The sequence below is a fragment of the Echiichthys vipera genome (assembly GCF_963691815.1).
Source record: "Echiichthys vipera genome assembly, chromosome: 8".
In the NCBI taxonomy this organism is placed as follows: domain Eukaryota; kingdom Metazoa; phylum Chordata; class Actinopteri; order Perciformes; family Trachinidae; genus Echiichthys; species Echiichthys vipera.
The window spans coordinates 15,945,207-15,972,240 of record NC_139833.1 but is presented as its reverse complement, the minus strand read 5'-3'; the positions used below and the strand labels follow the sequence as shown (position 1 = coordinate 15,972,240).

Sequence of the window (27,034 nt, the reverse complement as noted above, 5' to 3'; positions counted from 1 at the left end):
GCAGAAAGTCATGCTGACTTCGTCAGAGGCAGATGGGCATCTCCCAGAGGGGCCATTTTCCTTATCTTCTACTGTTTTATGTGTCAAACAATAAGCATACTAATTAGATTAAATTCAGCTAAAGTATTTGTGTAAATAATTAAAATGTGATTTAATCTTTTATCTTTATCTTTTCTGAATAATTGTGGTTATGTCCAGCTTAAAACCTACGAGGAAAACAGAGTGATTTTACTCGCTCACTCCATTTGACCTCTTCTGGGTCACGCAACATGGAGCAGGGAGCTGTTAGCCAATCGATCTGATGGGTTTAAATGTGTCAGTGTTGTCATGGCAGCAGAGCTGCCCATGACAGGCTGGGCTACAGTGGCTCAAGGTTAACAGCCAGTGGACCAGAGTCACAGACTATTAAAAAAAGAAGTCAATACTCCTGGACAGGTCTGACTAAAACCAGCAATGTAAACATTTCAATCCATGGGCCTATTAGCAACAAATAGAGCTTAACTGTTGCAGAGACCTGTTAGCATGTGCTAAAGGGAGCGTGCCTATATTCCCTGGGTCCTATGTTCCCTGCTTTGTATGTGACCGGAGAACATCAGACGCTTTTTTTTAGAAAAGGGCCCGATATCCTCTGCTTTTCACAGAAAGGGTCCTATGTTCCCCGGTCTGCTATTTTTTCCACAACCAGTGCATAGGACCCGGGGAACATAGGGATGACCCCGGGCTAATCTGGGGATACTCAGTGGCACATGCATGTGTGATTGACATAACAGTGACAATAGACACAGATATTATCTTTAAAGCTGCTCAAAACCCAACACAACCACATTCTGAAAGCAATGTGACATTGTTTTAACATGCTTAACAACCTCTTACATAAGCCGCTGCATGTTTGGGTTAGCTTAGAATGACAGCCGTGTTTGGTTAGTGTGATCCCATTGCAAAATGTAAACATATTTAATCTACAAAACTCTGTAACTGATTTATAAAATATCCACAATATGTAGGTTTTTAATTGTAGAATTCAACTCAAAATATTAGGGAATATTTTCCCCCCAAAATTGCCAAGTGAAGCATTTGAGTTGCTTCTTTGATGAAGAGGCTTGTGAAAACTCTTCAGTGATAGAAATGGTTTTGTCTGTCAGCAGTAAGAGAGTTTTAGCTTCCCACATGCACACGTGTGTAAAAATGCCCTTACTACAACACTTCAGGTGTGAATAAACCTCCATCTGTGTGTTTTTGATGCTGCAGGGTAATGCTGCCCCACACAGTTAAGCACTGACAAAGAAGACACATGCATATACTGCATTAGCATATGTGGATGTGCATGAACACACTTATACACTCACACATCTTAAGGGAAGACATCAATTTGAGTTAGTGGGCTTTCCTACTGTCCAAACTGTTCTGCTGCTCAAAGCAGGTCTGAGGTTGCTGTCACCTCTCTGTTCTCTGTAACACACACCTATTGTCTACTCTGAATCTTTAATGAATATCACAACCGCTGAAGAGAGACAAAGCTAATCTAATTAGCTGTGCAGTTATGTCAGCCTGCCGTCACTCAGTTTAGTGGTCATTACCTCTGCATAAGAATGATGCTGCTCACTGTGGGAGCACACACACGCATGCACAGACACACAGAGATATGTGACTGCAGTGATCGGCTCATGCAAACACAAAGCGCGAGAGAGAGAGAGAGAGAGATGCAGATAGAAGAGGTTGCTTGTCAGTGCAGTTGGCATTTTGTTCAGCAGAGAGCAATGTAGCCTGTCTACCCAGTGGCCCCTCAGACAGGAGCAAGTCCACTGGGATCCTACGGGGCCCTCCTACCAGCCACACACCTGACAGGGGGGCTGTCTAAAAACTCTGCAGAGACCCTATTATATGTAATACTGCTAAGCACTGCAGTGGCCTCCAGATGACAAGCTTCCCACACCTTACACTTTATTAGGAGGGGGAGCCAGCAACAAGGAGACATCAGGCTGTCACCGCTTAACATATTGCATTGTTATCTGCACATATCTGGGAAAAAATACACCTTGTGAATGACTATAGCTAGCTATGTTTCTGTTGGGCTTGTATATGAAGTAAATGTGGACAGTTGCAGCACACAGTACATTCATGGGTGAAGTGAATATACAAACAGATTGATGTAACAACACTGCCATCTTCAGGCAAATTGTTGCAACAACTTAATAGCCATGCAGATAGAACAAACTGGTAAACAACATATTATGGATATACAATAGCTAGATTTTTATTCATTTTTTACAGTACATGTTGCAAGCTGGAATGCCCCATATGAGAACATAATAAGCTATGCCTTTTCTTTTTCTTTTACACAAGTGAAATAAGGAGGGGCCAGCTTGTAGCCAAAGGTGCAGTAAACGGGGTAACAGGCAAGAGGATGAAGGATGATGATGATGATGATGATGATGATGTTTTCATATAGAACCACATGAGCAACTTAGGGCTTCCTCCATGAGATCAAGTGAAGCTGTAGTCTCTACTTTGTTCATTGCCAAATCTTTAATCCGAAGCTCTGGATCTCTACACTCTGAGCTGAAATGACAGACACAAGAAGGGGGGATGGAAAAGTGAATAAAATGTTATTTTGGGAATAAGGCAGAAGGAGTTCACATATTATCTGTCCTGGAAAATACATCAGTGCATATATACTTAAAAGCACATTTCTGCCTTACCACTGACAAGCTAATACAAAAAGAACTCTATCCTTAGAGGTTATAGGCTTTTTACAGATTTTTTTTTGGAGTGGAAAGAAATGTGTGATTTTACCATACCTATCTGAGTCAGAGTCACAGGACATGCTGAGGTCCTTCTGCAGATCCTCTTCAGAGTGGAATCGCCTTAGGCCACAGCGCTGGACTGCCTGGGCCACGGAGTAGTGGGTCCTTCCAGCAGCACAGGCCTCCATCTTGAACGTGCTGAGCTGTGACTGCAGGAAAAGATGCAGGCAACTGTCGGACAACAGTAGAGGACTCTGGAGGGCCCTTGGGAATAAAGATAATGAAGATATTAGATAGTTGCGAACATTATATTGTATTGTTTTTTGGTGTGAGAACAGCAGTTAGGTGACTCAGAGCTCCTGGAATTTGTGATTCACCGGTTTTGTTATGTTTGTGCTGCGCTGTTCAAAGTTCATGTGTTTATTGATCTGTGAGCTCATTCTTACTGTTCCAAAAACTTCTGGAGCCCTTTCATCCGCTCAGTGATCTGCTGGGCGTTGTTCAGGCTGAAGAAAAGGTTCTTTGGCGGCAGCACTGGAAGCTGTACCCTATAAGAAGACACAAATACACCCTAAAGATATCAGGAACCACAGTGCAAATTACTTTCAACATGACAACTGAAATGTGTTCCATTTTCGCATACATTGCCAGTTTAAAATACAGTAATATTGACTTACATTAGCTGTGAATTTGCTTGTAGTTTCTGCCTGAGCCATACAAACTCACTGTACCTCCTTCTCACACTCGAGATCTTCTTGGTGAAGCACACACTGTCGGTCTGAAACAGCACAAAAGTGGGACAAACACGCCACAGTAAGCGCCACTGTTTGATTGTAGGGATTAAAACAATCTACTGTTATCGTTTTACTTACATGTAAACAAATTTCATAGTCTATGTAGGCGTGCCAAAAGTCATTCTTTCGTATCCGCGGGTCCCGCACCCAGACACTGATCACCTGCTGCATGGAGAAGACAGGAGAGACACTGAACTGGATATGTTATGAAAAAGGGGAAGTGTTTTATTGGCAGATAGAGGAAGTGCAATGAACAACACGTCAAGAAAGACAGGAAAGTCCAACCAAATATCCTTTAAGACTGTATCAAAATTTAGCTTATGACTGACCCACCTGATTCACAGCATTGTCAGTTTCTTCTCTCATAATCCAAATCTTCTTGTTTGGATCTCAGTAACGTAAAAGTCAGCCAGAGGATAATGTGCTTAGCATTTTGCCAGTGCCTTTTATTTACAACTTTTATTGTCCAGGGGGGCAAAGGTTTCAAAATAAAGTCACGAGACAAGAGATAAGCTCCTCCTCATGCCATTACTGTCAAATCAAATGTGCCAACATGGCTATATCAAGTTCCTACTACCTATCATGTGCATATCAGCATGTGACAAACGTGACAGTAAAAAAAAAGACTTGAAGACATAAGGGTCACAAAAAGGTTTTTGTTTATTCACACACTTCACAGATCAATGGTCAACAGTTACAGTAGTTCAGTAGCAGGTGTGTTTTAGGAGGTTTAAGGTTCAGCTGAGTGTCCCATAACAGTCATGGGGGATATGTCCAATCAGGACAGTGCCATCAGGATACAGGTATCACATACAGGGACCTGTATAATTACCGGAAGACAATGCCCCATGTAATCGTACAGTCTCATATCTAAAGTGCTACATTCAACAATCTTATTAGTCATCTGGGGTGCACAAAAGTTACTCTGTTACTCGCAATAGGTGTATTTTAGAAATGTTATGATCGTTAGATTCGTTCTGCAAGGACTTCATTTTGTGTAAGCACCAAATAATATCAACAAAAAATCAATTATATTGTTTTTTTTAATTCAATACAGAGAAGAGACTATTTGGTACTTAGGATCTGATTGGGAATATGGGGAAATTTCAGGTGGCCAACACTTGACATCGAACAAAGGGGTCATACAGAGAGAGTAAGACACAGTAAAATCTGTGGTTATCAACACCACACACAATGCAAGTTCAAATGTTCAAACAACAGGTCTAAAATCTTCAGCTCTTACTAAAAGCTATGTTGACTTGAGGTACAGATTAGACAGCAGTTAGTTCACTCAACATAAGTGTTACTATAAAAGATAAAAAGCACACACTAAACAACCAAGATGTAGCTAAACAGGACTATAAATACTATATTTATATAACAAAAAAATCAAAACACATGTCCACAGTGATTGTGTCTGCTTACGCGAGACCAAAGCTGCTACAGGTTAGTCCGACCTCAAATCAGCCGCTCTACACAAAAAGGTTAGTTAGATTCTCCATCACAGTCTCCACAAAGGCACAGAGACCTCATTGAGCACCGCAGAACTGAGAGCACTTAAAACCCATCCCAGCTGAGGATCTCGCACCTGTCAGTATCTGAAAAAACCTGCAGCGTAATTTCACACAGTGTGCCTCTAATGTCAGCCGAAGGAGGGACACTCGATGGAGGTTAAACTAAGCTTCAGGTGAGAGCACAGCTGTTTATCACTTCGCCTCTGTACACAATCCACGCACACACACTTCACTGCTCCTCATCTCCACAGTGCCAGGTGAGCTTCTGCTCATAGAAGTCGATGACCACCTGGGGACACCTGGCGCTGGCTTCGCGGGCTGGCAGCAGGGCCACATCGTCTGAGTTTTTCCTGTGGGGGTAACACACAGGAGAGGGAGACCATTAAAATGGTACTCTCCAACTTTTAATGTTTCAGCAGCAGCACATTGCTGCCGGTTTGGAAAAAGTTATTGTGAAGTAGGAAACTAAGGGCTAAGGGCACTGAATCACATACTTAAAAAAAAACAACAAACAATTGATCTGGTTACTGCAATTTTTAAATATCTAATGACAATTATTCTGACTTAAAGGTGTTAAACTATTGGGTACTGTATTTATAAAAGGTTAGGGGACTCACAATCAAAGCTACAAAAAGACAAGATTTAGGGCTGGGTATCAGCACTCGATACCTATAAAAAAGGTATTGACTGAAATAATGGAGTATCAAGCAATACCGAAACTCCACCAGTCAAACAATACCTGCATTAGATTTTTTTTGTAGCCAGAGGAAAAAAAAAAAAAAAATGGTATGATTTTTCACGCATCAAATCACCATAAACCTTTTTTGATTTAATACGAGGTGTGATTGGACCACTACCACAGCAGCAACAACCAATATAGGCTGTGGTGAAGTAGAGCCCTGTCAATCTGACCAAGTTGGCAGTTTAGCGTGCCAAGATGCTTTCCATCCACATGATGGGTGGCGAATGAAATAAAAAAAATAAAAAATAAAAAAACAGTATTACTTCAAGGGTACCGGTATTGTTACTGGTATCATAATTTTTTAAACGATACCAAGCCCTAACAAGACTTAGCTGTTTTCCGGCCCTTTTTTTAATGTTTGATTTTTTCCTATTTTATGTTGTGTTGTGTTGTGTGTTTTTAAAAGCAGCTGTACTCAACATTCAGAGCGTTAATACAGCAGCAAACACATTTTTGCTATGTAAAGATATAGTTGGGTAATGGCGTTTGCAGAGAATGTGTGTGTTGTAATCCCGGAGTTTCCTTGTTTATTTTGCTAGCTGGTCGGCTGTGAGCGCATTTTAGTGCATGTGGCTGTGAAAAAAACATTTTATGTATTCTGCAATGATCTGTGAGAGCCATGTGGAGACAAGCGCAGACCACTTTTTTCAGTATTTGGAGTGCCTCATATGGATCAAGCTCCAAAACACATCCAACACCTTCCATTATGCAACTAAAACCATATTTTCCTTAGTGGGAATTCAGACCCAAAACTGCATTTGGTGGGGGGCGTGCTGCTTCTTTATCATGACGGCATGCTCTCCATAATCAGTTACTAATCTGAAATGTTTTTTCAGAAGGTCACTGACTATGCCAACTAACTTTGTCTCCAAAGTTAATGATATATTCACATAACACGATGACAGTCACTGCACACCTACAAGAGCAAGATGAAACACCCTCATGAACCTGACACGAGATCCACCATCCTTTCTGTAGTTAAAACATGAAGATTGCGGCATTAAACTGTCTTTTACCATCAAAAACATTTACCCAACCCCTGGCATTCATTCAAGGACAGAGAAAAGAGGAAGCAACGGAGTTACCATTTTACAAGGAACATGAGCTCTCCTTGTCTGTCTGTGGAGCCGATGATGCATTCAGGCTCAAGGTAAGTGCTGAGGTTAGTGGGGGTGTCTGACTGCTCGTCATTTGGCTCGCTGTTGCTCTGCATGGTGTGAGAGTGCATACAGGACTGCAAAGAGAAAGACAAGGACAAAAGGTGTAGTTAGAAGAAACCAAAAAGACAACATTTGCATTAGGAGGCAGCATTTATGGGGCTGCTTCTTTTATTCTTTTCTTTTTAAATGGTACATGCCCATTGCAAAAAAAAAGTTAATTTTATTGCTTTCACTTTCAGGGGCATTGTGAAGCTAGCCATCTTCACACACCATTTAGTTTAGTATTTAGCTTTAAAGAAAAAAAGCAGGAACAGAATCTGCTTACATGGTCTGATGTTTTTGCAGCTTCTTTTTTTACTTAAAGCAAACATGCTTCCTGAATTATCTGAGTGTAAGGCCCTGCATAAAAGGCATTCTAATAATATGTTGTTTTTTTTCCCTGTTTACATTTTTAGGTGCAGAAGTTCTGTGAATAACATGGGGAAAAAAAACAGAGTTACAGACACTCCACCACAGCAATTCTTATACACTCACAATTTCCGTCTCCTGCTCTGTCATTTCTTCTTTTGGAATGAACTCTTGCTCAGTGTGCTCTTCCTCATTCCCCTCGAGGAAATGGGTGTTTCTCAGGAACTCTTCAATGAGTTCAGGGCAGTCCAGATTGTCCTGAGGCTCCCATGTGTTTTCTGCACTGTAAAAGGAAGGAGAGGTTAAAAAACAAATCACAAATACTCAAAAATCACACAGTATGAGAAAGCACATCTCACTCACTCAGTGAAACCTTTCCACTTCAGGAAGTACTCCACTCTTCCATTAAAGATTCTGCGGCGAATTATTTTTTCTACCACAAACTCCTGGACAACTGTAGGAGTCTCCTCAGTCTTCCTCTGTTTGGCAGTCTGCTTCTTTCTCATCCTGCCATGAATGAGAAAACAACATTAATGAATACCAGCGTGTATTAACTGGCAAAGCAAAACGTGTCAAGTTGTTTTTGTCAAAACTCCACACTGAAGTCAGAAACAAACCACTTCCATCTCCCTGTTGCTGGGATATTTACTAAAACAACATGGCTGTGGTGAGTGCTCAGCTGTGCCCTTCAGACAATGATCCGTGCATCCATTATTCTAGCGCTCCACCTGCTGTTTCTTTCGGGAGCACAACATACCTACTCCTTAAGTCCCAAAACGCAACACGTTAGTATTTGCACACGTGTTTAGCTCATTCAAGACAGTTTAGCTTTGAGGATTGGTGAAAACGGCAGCCTGAAAACATGTGTGGAAACGTGCCTGAGTGATGCACAACACGCTAAGCGGAACAATATGCACGTACGCTTTCGCTGTTTACTTAATCTCTCGGCGGACAGCCTGCTGCGGTGCTGCTCGGCTCTGTTTGGAGCAGGTCGCCCGAAACTACATGCACGCAGAGCCGTCGATGCAGCTCTGTGCGCAAATGTGTCGTTCGGCGTGTTTACATGAGCGATATAACTTTTCATGAATGAGTTAAAATTAAAGATGGCCGTGGATGCTCAGAGGAAGTGGTTGCCAAGGGAAAAGGTCATGCCAGGAAAACCGGGTGGAGACGACGGGGACGCGCACGCCGCCGTCCAATCAGAGAGCAGTCCGTCCCCTCGGCCAGTGGTCCGGAACAGCCCTGCCACCCACGGGCGTCAGCTGGGTATGGCAAGGGACCGTGTGCACTTGGCATGTCTCCCTGGGATTATTATGGGGTTTTGATTCTTTTGTGTTTTTGGTCATTGTCAGTGGAAGCAAATATGAATTTATTTCTCGGCAACATGCAAGAAAACAAATCGTATCGTTGTATAAGTAGATCAATAAAATATAAAACGTATCAATATTTTTTTTTTCAAAAAAAAAAAAGTATAACATGTATTCAAAGTGACTTACAATACGTGCATCAAAACATGAACCCCAAATTTCAAGAATAAAAACAAAGAAAATGAATCAAATCAGCAAGAGCAAAACTACTTCAAGTGCTACCGTTTAGAAACAAAAACTATTACTCACTTCTATTCTACTACGTTTCAGAGGAAAGTAGAATTCCTCTATTACTTTTTATTTCACTAATTCATTTTAGTTCATTTTACCACTGTGGTTGGTAGTTATTCACTTTGCAAACGTATCACATAAAATGATACATTGTTTTAGATTAAATTATCCAACAGTGTGTAGTTACAATCAGCTCCACCTTTAACGTCATAAATGCAGTTTAATGCATTAATAATATATTTTATAAAATTCCAAAATGTTGGAAATAACGTTATGTAGAATGGTGCCATTCTACCTAATACTGTTGAGAACTTTTACTTTTAAAAGGCCTTCTTTTTTAATAATTTACTGTAAGTATATTTTGTTGTGAACACTAATAATTATGTAAGCTTATGAATACAGGGCCTGTACATGCAGGTCGAATGAGGTATTTTTATACAGTGGTATTGCTGCTTTAATCTCAGTGTATAATGAGCACATGGGTTTTCACGGAGGGGATCTGTACTCCACAACCTCCTAGACTGGACTGAGCAAACTACAGAAAAATCCCATCTGGAGGATTTGATTGACAGCTTACTGTTAGCCAATGAGAAACCACAAAGCTGCTGATAGGCCAACTGAGCACCACTAACAGCGCTTTCATACTTGACCAAGTTTACCTTTATTCCACACAGTTTTTGTAACACACCACTGGGGGACGCTGCCTGCTTGTTTGGGACTGCCAGATTCAGCTCCTGCACTCCACTCAACTAATGAGAATGGATTTATGCTGGAAAGCTCATTGCAAAGGCAGTAGAACAAAAGGTTTTACCAGGAGATGGACTCACATCGGAGCTGCCTCTGATGCACAGTCCTTTCTGATACCATCCTCAAGGCAGGATTATGTAACACTGGGCGCATTTGTTCTTATGCATTCACTGCAACAGCACCATGTTACACACAGATACAGGAAAGCCTACAGTAAAATCAGCACATGGTGATAAGTCACAGTCCTGATAATTAATACCTTAGTTTTTGTTTGACTGAGAAAACAGTGAGAAGGCCCCGGGGGATGTGATTAAAAGTGGTTTCAGCAGGTGGCAGACGCCTACATTGGAAGATGAATGTGGTGTGTATCGTATCCAGAAAAGGAGCTTATTGATCACGGTCTCAGAAGGGACAGGACCCAGGTCTTATGCAGGTTGCAGTTCAATGTATGGTCATTCAGCTCGCAGAGTAGTGGATAGACTGTTTGTATGATCATCAAGAATTTCAAAGTAATACCAAGGTGGTAAACTGCTAAACTCCTCTGTGATTGCTTATGTTGTTGAAAATGTTTTCAACAACATTTCCTGCCTCTCGCTTCAAATGGGCACCTCTTTCCACACCAACTTATAAGTCATTTCTTTCCTTCTTTTCTAAACTGTGAAGAGCCTCCACAGGTTTTGTGAAACTAGAGAACTGTGTCGTTTTTTTTAGTTGCATCCCAGAAATTAACATCTACTAATTTTCAGCTAGGGCCTTTCATTTTGAATACATTAAGCACCTTTTTATAAAATGTTTATACGTTGTCTTTATTAATGGTTAATAAATGATTGACTTTGAATGAATAATAAGCTGTTTTTATTACAGTCTATCAAGTCATCTGCAATTGTAAGTGTTAATAAATATGTTAATACAGGGATTGTGGTCTGTTCAATGGTCCATTGAAGGTGTCTCTGTCAAATTAAGTGCTGGCGTAGGATAAACAACATGGAAAACCAAACATTGTTCTTATTAATAGCTTATTCAAGCATTCGAAAAATATTTATTAACCATTAATAAAGCCATTAGTTACAACTGCTATGCCTTTTTTGAAAGAGGTACCATATTTATATTACATATATTACAGCTTTCACAACAGAACCTGGTCAGCCGGTGACCTGCTGTAGATAAAGATGTTATATCTTTATCTACAGCAAGTAAAAGTATGTTTTCCCTGTGCGTAGACCCAGAATCCAAGGCAAGACATGTGTTGGTTATCTGCCGTATGACCTACTGTTGCCCTCTGACCCCTTCCTGTCGGCTCTTTTGGGGTTTTAGTACTAGTTGCCGTAGTAACCGAACAGCTAATAGGGTTGAGCTGTCGCTGCAGGCGCGGGAATGGCAGTAATGCATGCAGTGAGGTCCTGTCTGGATTTACAGCTCTGCTACAGTATGAATCCCTATGGGTTATTTTAACCAACTCTGGAAAGTCAGAGGGTTATTTCAGCTGGGTAGCACAACTTGACAATCATTCCTACATTCACAGCTTCTTAAAGAAGAATTTGCATTTTCACATTTATGGGATAAACTGGAAAAGAAGGTAAAGATACAGACAGGAAATAGGAGGGCAGAGGGCTATGAGATGCAACAGACATAACTGTCTGGGAGTGAAACCGTGACTGCTTTTAACAAATAACCCGGAAAAAAGAAAATCTGCATCTGTTTTCAACTATTACGGAACCATGAAAACATTTAAATGACAACCTGGATTGTAGGACTTGGAGTTTAAGGGGATTAGAGAAAGATTTGAGACGTTTTCTAAAACACATTTCATGCCTTACATGTGTTTGTAGTCTAAATGACTCAACAACAGGCAATAACAAAATGATTTGAGGCCTATTTTTGTGCCTAAAACCAAACAGACTCAACCCATGATTAACCAGGGCACTAAAAATGAAATACAGATGTTGATATAATGTCATGCGCCAACATACAGGGTTAAAAGATATATCGAGTTGCACCATCATCCCTTAAATCTGCGCAGTTCTCTCCCAGACAAGCACATTCCTGGGGCCCACTGTGAATGTAGCCCTCTAACCGATTGGGCCTTAAGAGCCACTCTGTCAGAGCAGAAATGAGTCCAGATGGCTGGATCCTGCTGTGAGGGGCTGTGGATGGAGTGAGTAGTGGTTTGTATGCCTCAGGCCAAGGCTGACTGGACCCTTTTCACACTGAGGGCCCCTGATGTTCCCTCAGTACCACCTCGAGGCTCTCGGGTTACAGCCAGGGCGAGGGCATTCACGCCGGTCCTGTTATTTTTAACGAGTGTTGATCTGGTTGAATAAAGAGCAGTGGACTATTCGGAGGGGAAAGTCATTTAAATGAGCTTGATTGACTGATTGACTGATTGATTGGCCACATATTTGCTTAGTGTTTTTTTGGAGATCATTCCCACATGTAATGCAGACACACACACACACACACACACACACACACACACACACACACAAACACAAGCACATTTGGATTAAAGGCAGCAGTGTGAAAGCTGCGATGCTTCACCGTCACCCATTGCCACCACTGCAGGAGCCCTCAGCACCTTCATCAGCTCCACACGCTGTCTCCAGATCACATTCAGAGTCGCACACTGAATCAGTCTGGGCCTGGCACGACGGGCTCCAGTGCAGTTTAAGTCCTCCGTATGAACGCAGCAGCGTCAGAGAGAAAAGTGACTTTTCATGAGTAACAGAGGACGTGGGACGGCAGACCTCCTGGGCTTGCTTGCGGAAATCTGTCTCCTGTTTCAGAACACTTATAGTGCCCTCCGATACTTCCCTCTATGTTATTCTATACCTTGTTCTGTCACGGAGGGCTTAAGGGAAGTAGTTGCTATATGCTTTGTGTCTATAGAGTTACTGGTGATGAATACAATAGGAATGTATCGTCAGAGTATTCATTTCACTACAGGTTTCCCCCCATCACACACCATCTGAACGCCCTAATGTCCAAGATCCAGATTATCTTTAGGTAGAGTCTTTGTGGAGTAATATCCCCATTATACTTTGTGTAATACGGCCGTAGTGCTATACGTTTGACTTTGTAGTGTTGTCAGTCTAACTGAACTGAAACATGAATACAAAATTATAAAGGATCAGACTCAGCTGGGCCAATGAAAAAGTTTTAGGCAGTGGAGGTGGTTTTGCTGCTTTGCGTAAACAGGTGGTGACTTCATCCCATGAGCCTCTTGGCTGGGGGTTTCTGTTGCCCAACATGGAGCCCATTGGATCATGTAACACTCTGATTGACAGGTGAATGGTACCAATGACAAGCAACCCCCATCCCATCCAGGGGCCAATGTGCCACAAAGTGAATGGATAAGAGTGGAAGGGAGAAAGATTGCCTTTGAACCTAAAAGGACTATCCCCCCCTTTTTCTACTTCTCTTTTTCTCCCAGACTCTCCGTATGTCATTCTCCTCACTTTTCTTTCTTTTCTCAGTGTGGGTGTGTTTTGTTCTTGTGAGTTCTGTGGCTGATGGAGCTTGTTGGCTTGGGGCAGAGTAATACGTGAGTAAAGTTAAATGAAGTCCTTTCAGAGGGACATGGAGGAATGTGTCTGTCAGCTCACACGCCTCAGTTTGTCAGGGGTTTTAGAAGAGAAAATGTAAGTATACAATGCTTTGGATGTCATGAACTTAATTTTACTTTAATGTCTAAACTTAAGCTTTACGTGTTTCCATGTAAAGGCACTAACGATCATAAAATTCATATGATCACATTTAAGAAAATACATTTTTAAATAAATGTACTCTGGTACGGATGTAATGGTGACAAAGCAAGAGCATGATTATGATACATTTTTTGTGAAGTAATGTGAGACAAATACTCACCATAACTGACTTTTGATGGATTGCTCTCCACTGGTTACTAACAAAGCAATGACTGCTGCTGTCTACACAGAGATTCTTTGCTTTCTTGTGTCCGGCCTTTGTGACACATCCTCTTGCATCTCAGTTTCTCCCGATGTTAAGTGTTTCCTTTCAAAGCTGCCCATCACCATCCAATGAACCCAAACAAGGAACGCTCCCATGACTTGTTTTTTTATTCCTATAATAGGCAAAGGGAAATGAAGAAGACAGGAGATGGATTGATGGCACCGGTGAAGCTTATACCAAGTTTTCACTGGAGCTGCCTTAATGGAAACGTGTGACATTTTAGGAAATTATTGTTTTACACACTGTTTTATATTGGGATTAAACAAATAAGATAACTTCTTACTAAGTGAGCTTTAGAGGTGCTGGTAGATGGCTTTTGTTACCTTTCGACAGGCTAGCAGTTTCTCCTTGTTTCCAAGTAATGTCACTTTATTAATACTATGTATTTATCACATGAATCTGAGTGCTATAAACAATGCAGACTCTTAGTGCTCTTTTCAGCAGGTAGACAGCTGAATAGTATCTCATCCTTAAGTGGTGAGAAGACCTTTGCCTTGGTAAATCTCCTTGTCACTGTGCAGCTGCTGATTGTCTACTCTCATCGAGTGCGGCTCCACAAACCACCGAATCCAGTCTGTTGACCTTTCACTCTTTCTCTCTCTTGCAGCTGAAAGCTTTGAACTTAAGATCTGCCCCACATCCAATCAGGATTCAACCCCTTAACCCCCCACCCCCACCCCCCGGCTGCAGGAGACCGGCCCATCTGTAATCAAACTCTGTGACTGGTCTGCATGGGTTGGGATGCAAGGATTTTCCCTCGAATACACAGCTTTTTCTCTCTGGGTCCTGGGGATCTGAAGCTTTTCTTCCTCAGCCAAAAGTACTTTGACCATGACCCATTTCAGCTCAGCCAGGCCTATAGCAAGCTTCATGCCATCTGAAGGCTAAGTGCTCGCTGTAAAGGCTCCAGCTTGAGCGCATGATGGGACTAACCAGCTCAAGTCTTGCCTGCCCGCCATCTGGAAAATAACAGCTTTAAGCAGGTCCTGCCAGTAATTACCCTGCAAACTCTGAACAAAGGCACAGAACACACTGTAGTGAAATCTGGATAATTGATTGAGACAAGGCAATAGTAACTGAACCGGAGTTTTGGCTTAAAACACTAAAGTCCGGTTTGAGAATTTAGATTTTGATTTAATGAGGTACGAAAATAAAATGAACAGAGCTTGAAAAGTGCTGTATTTAAACTATAAAATGTGTTTTAAAATGATGCATGGCTGCGCCTAAAATCAACACTTCTGATGACATGTATGAGTAAGAGATACATGTGCAGTATGTGTGGTTTTCAGGTTTATATGACAGCTATCACATTCATTTACATAGGAAGTAAGAGAGAGATTAAAGGAGTAGCTTAAAGATGACAGATAATCGTTTTTTATGTATAGATAGTTGGATTCAAAGATTTTATTTACTCTCAAATCTGTACAGTTCTTATGAAGCTATAGCCAGTAGCTGGTTAGCTTAGCTTAGCTTAGCTTAAGACTGGAAAGAGTAGGAAACAAAAACAAAAACCAACAGCTATAAAAACTCACCAATTAATGTAGCTAATTATTTAAAAAAAAAGATAAATTCATAAATAGAGGGTTATGTATAGTATTTCTTGGGTGGGCACAGTGACTTCCTGGAGGCTCTGATGGTTGCCTGGCAACCCCACAGTGATGCCATGCAAATCAATGGGATGCAATATGGTATGATATACTTTATTTTCCCCAGAAAAACGAGTCTTGGACTCACACATATAGCTGCCTCCATATTAGAATAATTAAAAACAAACAGTATATTAACGAAACAGCACATGCTGTAGCAAATGCCAACTGTAAATTACACAACCAGTGATAATAATTTCATGAAGCTATTGAAGAACTCCTGAAGCCTCAAGCAACATTATTTAAAATGTTAATTTAATGTAGGTGGGCTCAAATGAGTTTAAACAGTTGAGTTTACACTTAGGTATTTTATATCTTCTGCCAGAGGGTAAGAGCTCGTACTCGGTGTGGAGGATATGAGATGGATCAGACAATATTCGCTGTTTGCCTGAAGATAGACTGCTCATATATTCATATATTGATTGGAAGGATTGCATGGTGTTCATTCCTCCCCAGTGAGCTTTAGGGCTACTGATGGCTGATTTTTCTTACCTCTACCTCTTTCCCCCCGTTGTCCAGTCTTTGTGCTACACTTAGGTTAAAGGTGCCAGTATGCTCTAACAGAACGTGTCTGATGGTTGAAAATCTCAAACCGCCTCCTCCCACACCTTTCCAAAGTCATTTAGTGTCCAACCATTTCTGTAACTTTGCAGAACTTACAATTGAAACGTCATCCAGAGGTGAGACAGTTGGCAGGGTTGCTATTTCTCCCTTAAGCGCTTCTTTTTTCATTCTTTACTTTTTTTTCATTCTAACTTTTACACATTCTTCACAACTATTTATGTCACTTTTGGCATGTACAGCACAATGCTTTTCAGGAAAAGTGTCATCCCCATTATAAATAAATGATCTCGTCTCCTCCAACTTCATGTTGGCAGGATTTCCACCCTGACCAATTGGAACAGCTATAAACCCTTTTGCCCTCCAATGTGGTCAGAAGACACAACTTTGAACTTGTCATCCTCGAGCATACCCCAACCTCAACCAGTTGCCTGTGGCTTCATATTTAGCGTAAAGACATAAGCGTGATGTTCTCATCTAACACAACAATGAAAGTGAATAAGAGCCTTTCCAAAAATGCCCTCCTACTCCTTTAATCATTCTGAATTCACAGGGAAAAAGCAAGATGTGTAACATTTGTCCCACATATTAACTCTGTGTAAATCTAAATCAAAGCCATGACTGTTCGTAGCCAAGACAGCTCTTCCTCAAGTAGACAGCTTTTACTTGCTATAAAATATTTGCTGGGTGTGAAATTGGTTTCCAGAGCTTGCTTTCCACACATTGGTATAAAGCACTGAAAAACCACAACTACTCCCTTGGTTTGAAGCACTGCCTGGACCTGACAAAACATGAGGCTGATTTAGATTGTCCACCCTCCAAAATGTCATTTTCAATTAGGATCCTTTCAGGAGCTAATCTGGAAACTGTTGCTCAGTGCGTCTTGCAAATAAATTGTTTGCAGCTGGGAGTCGAAAGAAGAGGAGGGTGAAAGTGGCAGAGTCCCTCCGGTGAAAGGCCATGTTTAGGCTGATGCACAGGAAACAGGCTCTTACCAGCTAGGAAATGAAGTGGCAAGCACAAGCCGGCTTATATTTCCCCTCCTGCTTTCAGATGGGCCTTGTTAGTGCAGAGACACCAGGGCTCCAGCTTTTGTTCACACAGAGCCAATAGTAAACAACACTGCAAGGTTTTTAAAAGACTTTAAGTGCTTGTGATGGCTGAGTGGTATGTTGCCATGAGGTCTTGAGTTTCTCAGACCTCCATACCTCCCCCCTCTCACTCTGTCTCTGAGGGGGAGCTGAGTCAATGGTCACAATGTGAAAAAGCTGACGCTAATTTATGTGCAGGGAACGACTTCTCTGACTTATGTTTTACAGATGAAGTTTGTGGCTGCATTTTAAGAGTAGTTCAAAAGTATCTTTGGTTTAGATCTTTTCACCCTATATATGTGTGTGTTCTTTTCTCTCACTATTTTCCATTGAACCCACAAAGGAGAAAAGGGCCTATAACTATGGCACAATAAATATAACAGGATTTGGGAGGGCCGGTGGAGCAGTGTTCAGAGGAGGCGCCCCATGTAAAGAGGCTGATGGTCCTCCAGGCAGCGGCCGGGGGTTTGACTCCGACCTGCGGCCCTTTGCTGCATGCCTCCTCCTCTCTCTCTCATCCCATTTCATGTCTGTCCCATTTAATTAAGGACTTGAAAAATAAAATCTTAGAATAAAACAGGATTTAAAGGCTAAAACAATTCCCCAAGGATGACTTTTGATTAATCTACGCACGACTAGTTGAAGGGAAATAATGCTCTGCTCATGGTGAGGAGATGTCTTTCAGATAAAATGTTGAACATTGAAATCAGTACTCATAAATCAGTTGCATGAATGACCAACACACAGAAAAAACAGGGAGTTGTATAGACTATATTCTATAGAGACCTCAAGGGTGAAGGCTAGTGTTCAGCCCTGACATTGTGCAGCAAGGTCATCTTGACTCAGAGCAATGAATAAAGTGCAATAGCTGCCAGCGAAGAGGGAGCAAAAACAATTTTTGGACCAAATGCTGAGTCTAAAATACTTTCATCAGATATTCCTCAAACCACAGGAAAGACAGTATCCTCGAGTGTGAAGTTAGAATGGTGCAACTATAACCTTTACAATGAACTAGTTGTTCGTAATTAATTTAGACTAATTTATTCACCAAGACGTGGAAAACACAAGAAGTAATCTGTTTATACTTCGGAATTTCACCTTTGTACTACAAAACTCATGTACAACGAAAAGAAAACATATTGTCAAAGATAGAAGGAAAAGGAAAAGCACAGGTGAATCCGTTTTGTCCCAGCCATAGCAATGAGCCAGCATGCACAGTACCAGGACTTTGGCACCAGCTCACTGAAATGGGATGCATTCATTTTAATGTTATCAATTACACCTGCCATGATGATTTTACCATCAATTTTATCCCCAAATGAATCAAGGTATGTATGTCTTTACCTAGTTAGTGAAACAAGAGCAACAGGCGTAGACTCAACAAGAGTCTACAGCCATGCTAGTGCCTCAGTGAGGCTGTTAATGGTCCGTTCCATTTGAACTGGAAAGTTGGCATTTCTGAGGAATTTAAGATGGAAGTCGGACTTCCATCTCATGAGAACCTCACCAACTCCAGCCTCACAATCCAAGATGTCTGTTCAACAACCAGCTGGAGTACTGTTTATTAGCACTTCTGTTTCGTTTGTGTCCCATTAAAGCAGTCATACAGGACTGTCCAATCTATTTGTGCTGCATTGTAAAAAACAAACACACCCTGCTACGCCCCACATATGCTGCACGTCCATTCCCCATGTAGTTAGGCACCGTGGTGCTTTAAGCTAACGTCAGACCGCTAACATACTTACAATGATGATGCTTACATGCTGATGCTACGCAGATAATGGTTACCATGATCATCATCCCTGTTTATCATGTTACTATTTTATATTACAAAGGCAAAAATAGCAAAAATGAAAAGATTCTTAAGGAAAACCACACATTTTACCTCGGTGGTGTTCAAGGGAAAGTCAGGTAGTCAAGAGATGTATCCTCTGGAGACCATGAAGGTCTCTACTAGCATGTTAACATACTCAGGCAATCATGTAAACATAAATACATAAATACATAAACAGCATTATGAAGCTGCAGTAGCATATTATCAGAAGCCAGAATGTGCTATTTTATAGTCAGAGAAGTGAGAAGATGGCAGCTGACTGACGCTCCTGTAGACAGAAATTTCCTGTTTGCCTTCTCATGATCGAAGGTCATGACTGGCTGGATGCCAACACAAGCTCAGAGCTGCCTCTCTGCGATACAAAGACCACCTCGGTGCGAAGGCCTGCCACGATGGTGACGAGCAATGATTCATGCCGTGGAGCTCAGGGCTAAGTTAAAGTTAATATAAACAATTACAGTTGATGTATTCTGAATGTGTGAGCTGGAGAGGGATGAAGAGTGAAAAAAGAGAAATACTGCTGTCTGACTGAGCTCAGGGATTTGACCTCGAATGACGTGTTTGTCAGTGTTTATAATTTCTTTTCACAGGCAAACTGATGTGACATCTACTTTGTCACTCATGTGCAGCCAGCCATGGAACACATATTGATAACGGTGCATAAAGGGGCTGCAGTTCAAGCTGAACACTGCAGTCACAATGGGGCTCCCGTAGATGAGTAACACACCAGAGTCAGACCGAAACCTTTTCACCATAACTTGTTACCTGATCTTTCTAGTAAAAGCTTACATATCTACAAAGTCATGCACAAAGCTATAGCAAAAACAAACTGGCCATGTTGAATAATGGAGTGATTGCATGTAGAAGAGTTGACATTTAACTCAAATGAAATCCAAAGAGCTTTGTCTCTTTTGATTTGACATTATGCTATTGATCCTAGTCACACAGTGATGTTGACAAGAAAGTTTAAAAGTTGTTAAAAAAAAAAAAAAAAGTCCAAGAAAACATCACCCTTCTTGTTATAGCTCTGGACTGAGTAGTATTCATCATTTTCTTCTGTAACTAGGAATTACTGGCTGACTTTGTGTCACTTTGCATTCCTTCATCTCACTTGTGGTCGTTCCCATCTGTTTGGGAAGAGGGTAGAAGTTGACTGGCAGAGGTCCTGCTCTCTGAAAGTCACCAGCTCGCTGGAGGGGCTTGTTTCTATCAGGGGTGAAACTACCCGCCCGTCCATCACTCTGACAGAGCTGACAGCCATTAAGCCAAACCAGAGGAGTTCCTGCCAACAATCAAAGGGCTTTTCATTGAAGGAATCCAGCTCTGGCCTGTCATCTGGGAGGGGGCGTTCCCAGCTGTCAGCAGGACAGGGGGATGCTCTGGGTATTCTCCTCCCTTTTTTTCAAAGTCCCTGGTGAAATCCATTGCATTGGTCAAGAGCACATGCTCCACCCTCTCTCTCTCTCTCTCTCTCTCTCTCTCTCTCTCTCTCTCTCTCTCTCTCTCTCTCTCTCTCTCTCTCTCTCTCTCTCTCTCTCTCTCTCTCTCTCTCTCTTCTCTCTCTCTCTCTCTCTCTCTCTCTCTCTCTCTCTCTCTCTCTCTCTCTGTCTCTCTCTTTCTTTCCCTTAAACAATTAAGTTGTATTGTGAGGAAATTTTCTGACTCGATTATTCTCAGTCTCCCATTCATCTTGGTTCATTTGAATTGAGAATGCTGTAGCGCCTCAGCAATGTCAGTGCTCTTGATCACCACTTGAGGGAGGCAAAACTAAACAAAATGCCAAGTACCAGCATGACTGTACAACCCATTCAGATTAAATACAAGTAAACACGTACTAGTCCTGATTTATAAATGCATCAAGTATGTTGATGTTTATGTTTTTGTACCCCCATAGAAATCTTTGCCACTTGTAACTATTTTAAAGTTTAAATCTTGTGTTACCCTTTCATTTCATTTCATTTATTTTCTCATTGAAGAAAAAAGATAGTGATTTAGGCTGCAATAATAGTCAGCCATTATTCTGATAATTATTTTCTTGATAAGTTAATTAATTATTTGGTCTATTAAGCATACACTGTACAATATATCATGTACGTATAGAATATGATGTAACACAAGAAAATCAGCAAATCTTCACAGGAGCCAATATTGGCATGGAAATATTTGCAATAAAAATCTAGGGTAATCGATTTTCTAGGTCTGATCTAAATAATTTTCTCTCCCATGTGTTCATGACTTGAGAACAGGTTTTTGTTGTCTGGGAAATGAAAGTTTTTTTTTGATTAATCATCTAGTTGTATTAGCCCTAATGAGTACAATCTTAATGCCACAGATTGCTTATTGTTGCGCAAGAATCTAGCAATTTTTTGCTTAAAAGGTAAAGCTGTAGTGTTCTCTACATTTATTAAGTGTACATTGTACAATCTGATGAATAATGTGCATTTAATACACACACTGCAAATATCAACAAGCTGTTGTAACATTTCCATCTTCACTTGCAGTGTTAGACTCGAGCCCTGTCTGATGCTACACTGGGTCTACGATAACCAGTGAGCCGCCTGCATGAATCAATTATTCATCTCCATTTCATAACACTGTGAATGCTTTGATTATGACAGACACCCAGACAAGGCAGTGCAGTAAATGGCAAAGAGTAAACACGCACCAATCTCCACTGAGTCTATTTCTAACTAGGCTATTTGTGTTATTAGCAAACTTGCACATTGCACTTCCACCAGATGTAGAAAAAAACATAGACATAAAATAATGCAGACTTCTATCCATGTCAAGTCAGTAAATATGCCCGCTGTTTGCTATATGTGGGGAATTATAACCAAAGATTAATATCATTATTGTAATTGAGGATGCATTGGCATAATCTTATTTCAGGTTAATTGATTTGCTTCAAATTGTTTGTTAGACATATATTAAGCGCAGTGTTTCCCACAGAATTAGATTTTATGCCAGCACAAATGCAGGCAGTGCAAACTGCAGCATCAGGGTCAGACTCTGGATCCAGGTCGCCAGCCTGCTGTGACCAGCAGTGCTGCAAGTGCACTGTCTGAATTTGAGTTTCTTCTGCGGCTAAATAACTCGCTTGTTAGCTTGTTAGCTTGTTAGCCCTTGCTAGCTTGGTAGCTTTAAGTTGTGTTGTGTCTCAAATAAGTAAACTCACTGCTGATCAGTACACTCATTTCCCCCAGTAAGTGCTGTCTCAAATCACACACTGCCACCGATCACTTACCGGTAATGATGATTGTATGTATGATCGTATTGTTGTTTACAGTAAACAGCGATGTGGTAGTTGCTGTTGCTCCATTTACCGCCATTTTCCAGTTTGAATTACGTCCGCTACGTAGACAAAATGTCGGTGATTCAGGGTGTTGAGTGTCCATCAATCCACCCTCAACGTTTGGCTGTTTTTGAGGGTGCGGCCAGATAAATGCAGTATACTGCTTTTTACCAACTTTAAGCGTGAACGCATTTCCACCCTCAAAAAAGCCAGATTTAGGGATGAAGTGCGTGATTTGAGACACAGCAATGGCTTCGTTCTGCCAACCTCAGCTCCGGCATGACCCTTTTGCGGACTCAGGCGATGCAAGGATGGCGACGTCCTGATCCACCAGGAGGCGCCCATTTTGAGCTTCATTTTTACTCTTCAGAAACCTATGGGTGACGTCACGGAGACTATGTCCATATTTTATACAGTCTATGGGGAAAACTAAGTTGCCAGAAGCAGGAGTGGGACGTTTCCAGCATACAATCGACCCAATTAAATTAGTTGGAAGAAAAAAACAGCCCTTTGGAAGTTAGGGAATCAATCAACACAAGCCTCGTCTGTAGTCTAAATCTTTCCATGTGCGATTCACAGGAAGTCATAGTCAGTTCAGGGCAGACAGAGGAGGGCATATATATTTCTTTGTCAAAAGTTTCTCTTATAAGCCTCATGAAGGCAGGTGGTGTTGAATGATTACAGTGTTTGGTTCAAAGGTTAAGCAGTAAACCATATCTTGATTTATCTGTCAGGATAATCAACCATGAGCATCTGTTCTGGCCAACTTATCTGAAGTCGAAGAAAGAATGAAATGTTCAAAGGATTGTTTTTAAGGTGGCTGTAAGTGTCTCTCTCTGCACTCAGGGGTGAAGAACAGCTCTATTCATGTTCACAGTAAATCATGAAGTTACAACTCACCGTACTTCATAATGACAGCCTGTCCACTTCTTCTGCACTTTTCCAGTTAAGTCTTGGCTTTGCAAAACGCCATCTGGGACCCAGTGATGCTACAGTAGTTAATTCCCCTGTCACTGGAGCTATGATCAAAGCCCCCTGATGCTTCTGCTTTGTTACATGCACACCATAGTCTCTTAATGTACATGTTTTATTGCATAAAACTATGAAATACTTGCTCAATAAGAAATCATAGGTTCAACCAACTATATATAGAGGGAAAAAACTATGGCATCTGGCGGCATGAACAAAATAATAACAGAGTTAGTTCAGTATTGAAAGTTAGACTGGGTAGAGGATTTTCCATCAATTCCCAGCAGTTTTGCTAATATCACGATCAAATGTAAGATGACGAAAAGCTCCAGACTCCCACCCCACGTGCCCCAGTTCAGACACACTGCCTGCACTGTCTATATTTACTCACCTGTCATGCTAACAATAAATGTGGGGATGTACAGTATGTCAAACACTAGTATCTAAATCCTCAGCTTACCTTTATAAAAGTAAACAAGGACAATCAAATCAAACAGTGTTTTTTACAACAATTTAAGTGTTTCTATTTTTTTTAATCTGCTGTATAGTTTTGTGTTGACTACATTCAAGCTCTTTTAAAGCTATCTTTTAAATATACGGTATATATATAATTGAGTTTTAGTGTTGTATCATTAAAAATACATACACTACCCAAAATAAATAATCATGAGGCAAACAAAGCTATTCGGGGTACATTAGCATTAGTATTGAGAGTAGGCTATGTAATATTTATATTCTACATTATATTATTACATTTGTATGGCAATGCTTTCCACAGTCTTGTTTCTAAAAATGGATATAGGACATTTCCTCTAGATTTACAAAGCGGTAGTAAAGAGCGATCTCATTACTGTGATTGGGTTTACACACACACTGTTCATACCTTCACTGTAACTCATTCTGAGAGGTTATCGCCTGGTTGTTGGTTTCTATTCTCAGCCTCCATCTTATAAGAAATGACTCAGGATACAAACTTGGTGTATGAATATCTTAGAGATTATGAAACATTACACACGACTCTCCAGAGTGTTTGTTTTTCACCCAGTCGTTTAGTGCTTTGCATCTGTTTGTCAGTGTGTACATATAGTGCAGAATAGGAGTGAAAGGCATTGTGTCTGTGTGTGATGGAGATAAAACAGAAAGAAAGTAGAGGAGAGAAAGAGAGAGAGATGAAAGAACATGGCCCTGTATCAAAAATGAGATTTGAAGGCTCTCCCTCCTCTCTCCATCCGGCTCTCCCCTGATCATCGACCCTGAGGAGAATAAGCTCAACGAAGCTCAATCCATGTTAAATTATAGATTAAGGCCCGGCTCTGGTTTGGCAGCTGGCGGCTGCATGCGTGTCGAGCTACACTGAGTTTTACACACTTCTGCTACTGTTGCCTCACCTCGCTGCCTTATTAAAATCAACATCAAACACTTTCCACAGATGAATAACGGGATTTAAAAGAGACTATGTGAATATGTAAAGATTCTCTGTGTCACTGTATGTAAGGCTTTGGCTTTTTTTTGTTGGCTTTGTGGATGAGTTAACCTTTAGCATCTAAATTCAGATTGTGTTTTTCTCGCTGGTGATCTTTTATTCACAGATGAGCTTTGTTCTTTTAACTCTGTGATGAGATGATTTTGGGAAGTGCTGGTTAACATTTAGTATGGATATCGCACTCAGATCACAAAACTGCAGAGCATCAGTAGTGCACAGACTGTATTTTAGTCACAAAAAGCTATCAATATCCATTTCCACAGAGACTCTAGCATGACACGAACAATAGGAAGAAATATTTTAAACTTCAACTTGTGATCATCAGCAATGACAAACAGCTGAAACACCCTACAGTGAGCAGTCTGTCAAAAACTACATCTCTCAGTGCATCAAGTTTAATCATCTATAATTATCTTGTTACTGTAGATGCATGAAGGTTGTCTTGTCCCCTTGGCCTCTTCTTACTACGGAAGCCCTGACAACATGTTACAACAACTTTATATTTTGTAGCTTTTACTTTAGTAGGTCTACAGCATCATATAACATCATCTTCATATAATTGTTTTTCTTTAGTCATAGTCATCCATGTAACCTGTTTGTTTTGTCAATCACTTTGTGACTGTTACAGTGGAGTATGTGCCTCTCTTATCTGTCTGTATGTAATCTACTATCTGCAACTGCAGTAATTCTGAACACTAGCCCTCAAAATCTATATAAATGTGTAGAGCACAAATTACAACAAACAATCAGTTTTCATGCCACAGCATTTTATTCACAAAACCAGCCGGAGATGGATTTACTGTCTGAAATGTAGCATTTACTTGTCTTTTCTAGTAATGCCTTTTATAGTGGACAGTTTATAAAAAGCAGGAAAAAATGCCAATTCTACATCTTGCATAAATATAGAGTCTGATGTATGAAAAATAACGAATGTATAATTTTGGTACAGTTTCTGATCGAAAATAGAAATCTTCAATCAGTTTTTCAAAAAACAATAGTGCAGCTACAATTTGGTTACGTAACAACACTTAGTATTTCTCTTAAAGCCATTTCATGCAAAGTGAATCTCATAGGGCAGTCAAAGGCATCAAGATAATGTCCAGTGTCAACATCAAACATGATACATGCAGTTTCAACATAATCAGCATGCTACCAAGAACTTCAAAACACTATGATGAACATCAAACAACAGAAAGAAATACATATATATACATTCTTAAAACTTCTATTTTTTTTGCATTTTTTACATACTGTATGTGCAGTGGGTCTTCTAAAGCCCTGCAGTTTTTGGATAATTCTTCCTTTCTACCCAGAATGAGACAAACTCATGGATGTTTTTCAAAAAATACAATAATAAAATAAGCCAAACGTTGCTCAGTAAATGGAGTCACGGACATCCTGAGAGTTTACTGTAATACATTGCACTCATTCACCTATCCATAACAGATGGGTTGTTCAGTTGAATATATTAGTCTGCCTGACTCATTGATCCTTTATCTGACTGAGGTTTGTGCAAGTTAGAATTTATGACCTCAATTGTGGCTCTGAAATATCAGTAGCCTGACTGTGCGGCTAAATCTATGGCGCTGTCTGTGGTGCTGAAGTAGCAGACATATTTGTTATTGTGACTTTTTCTCAGAGTCCTGCCCTTCTGTCATCTTTGTCTTGGATCTCTTATATTCTCTAAACTATAGCAAATAGGGGGATTGGGGTTGTATTAGAAATACAGAACCAAAAGAGTCATTCATGGGCAGTTAGGAATACACGGTTTTCATGATACACACATGCAATTCACAGAGCAAGAAGGCTCAGCTACAGTAACCTACTAACACTGAAAAGCATGCCATGCAGCCAAAGATTTACAACTGAGGTAAGGCAGAAAGAAACATTCAGGAACAAGATTATGATCCGGTCTACATTCATAATGAGAGAAATCACAGTGATTCCTTTTTTGTTTTTTAAAGGTGTTTCAATGGTCATATGGTTTTGAGGCAGTTGCCATAACAAAAAATTACAGAAATAAGTGGCCCTCTTTGGTGTCAACATTAGTATCTCATTCTTACCTCACAATAAGGAGCTTTCAGATCGATTCAATTCAATTCTATAAATATTTACTGTCCCTGGAGGACCACTCAGGTGTAGACAGATAGACAGATCGATAGATAGATAGATAGATAGATAGATAGATAGATAGATAGATAGATAGATAGATAGATAGATAGATAGATAGATAGATAGATAGATAGATAGATAGATAGATAGATAGATAGATAGATAGATAGATAGATAGATAGATAGATAGATAGAGTCCTGAGTTTAGCACAGTGACACTTGGGAGAAGCAGTGTGTTAAGCAGATGAAAACTGCAATCAATTTTACCCAGGTTTTTAAAACTCAGCATGTGTCCCAATCACAGGGTGTGGGAAAAGTCCCATTTGAGCCATTTAGGGGATTAGTCTATACTTGACACTTGACGCTTGCT

General features: G+C 40.6%; 2 protein-coding genes across 3 annotated transcripts; both read right to left on the bottom strand.

The window, feature by feature from the left end:
• Nucleotides 1–2,251: 2,251 nt before the first annotated feature.
• Nucleotides 2,252–3,945, bottom strand: snx10b (sorting nexin 10b). Its single transcript, XM_083917722.1, has 6 exons — nt 3,872–3,945; nt 3,617–3,703; nt 3,422–3,522; nt 3,191–3,292; nt 2,799–3,008; nt 2,252–2,559 (listed from the first exon to the last, which is right to left on the bottom strand). Exons 1-6 carry the CDS (start codon nt 3,902–3,904, stop codon nt 2,442–2,444), a joined length of 651 nt encoding a protein of 216 aa, XP_083773848.1. The 5' UTR covers nt 3,905–3,945; the 3' UTR covers nt 2,252–2,441.
• Nucleotides 3,946–4,229: 284 nt separating this feature from the next.
• cbx3b (chromobox homolog 3b) lies at nt 4,230–8,418 on the bottom strand. 2 transcript variants are annotated; one of them, XM_083919114.1, is made up of 5 exons: nt 8,284–8,418; nt 7,726–7,869; nt 7,489–7,645; nt 6,880–7,028; nt 4,230–5,402 (listed from the first exon to the last, which is right to left on the bottom strand). In XM_083919114.1, exons 2-5 carry the CDS (start codon nt 7,866–7,868, stop codon nt 5,282–5,284), a joined length of 570 nt encoding a protein of 189 aa, XP_083775240.1. In that variant the 5' UTR covers nt 7,869; nt 8,284–8,418; the 3' UTR covers nt 4,230–5,281. The 2 variants fall into 2 exon arrangements, with proteins under 2 accessions (XP_083775240.1, XP_083775241.1); XM_083919115.1 differs by lacking the exon at nt 8,284–8,418 and adding an exon at nt 8,012–8,167.
• Nucleotides 8,419–27,034: the final 18,616 nt, after the last annotated feature.

What these genes read in the sequence shown, in the direction of transcription:
- snx10b (XM_083917722.1), bottom strand. Translation starts at nt 3,904, where the DNA reads ATGAGAGAAGAAACTGACAATGCTGTGAATCAG. An exon ending in CTGACAATGCTGTGAATCAG is followed by an intron (nt 3,704 to 3,871) that starts GTGGGTCAGTCA and finishes TTCTCCATGCAG; the next exon opens with CAGGTGATCAGTGTCTGGGT. An exon ending in TGTGACTCTGACTCAGATAG is followed by an intron (nt 2,560 to 2,798) that starts GTATGGTAAAAT and finishes CTGTCATTTCAG; the next exon opens with CTCAGAGTGTAGAGATCCAG.
- cbx3b (XM_083919114.1), bottom strand. Translation starts at nt 7,868, where the DNA reads ATGAGAAAGAAGCAGACTGCCAAACAGAGGAAGACTGAGGAGACTCCT. An exon ending in CAGAGCAGGAGACGGAAATT is followed by an intron (nt 7,029 to 7,488) that starts GTGAGTGTATAA and finishes TTCTCTTTGCAG; the next exon opens with TCCTGTATGCACTCTCACAC. An exon ending in CTCATGTTCCTTGTAAAATG is followed by an intron (nt 5,403 to 6,879) that starts GTAACTCCGTTG and finishes TTACCCCCACAG; the next exon opens with GAAAAACTCAGACGATGTGG.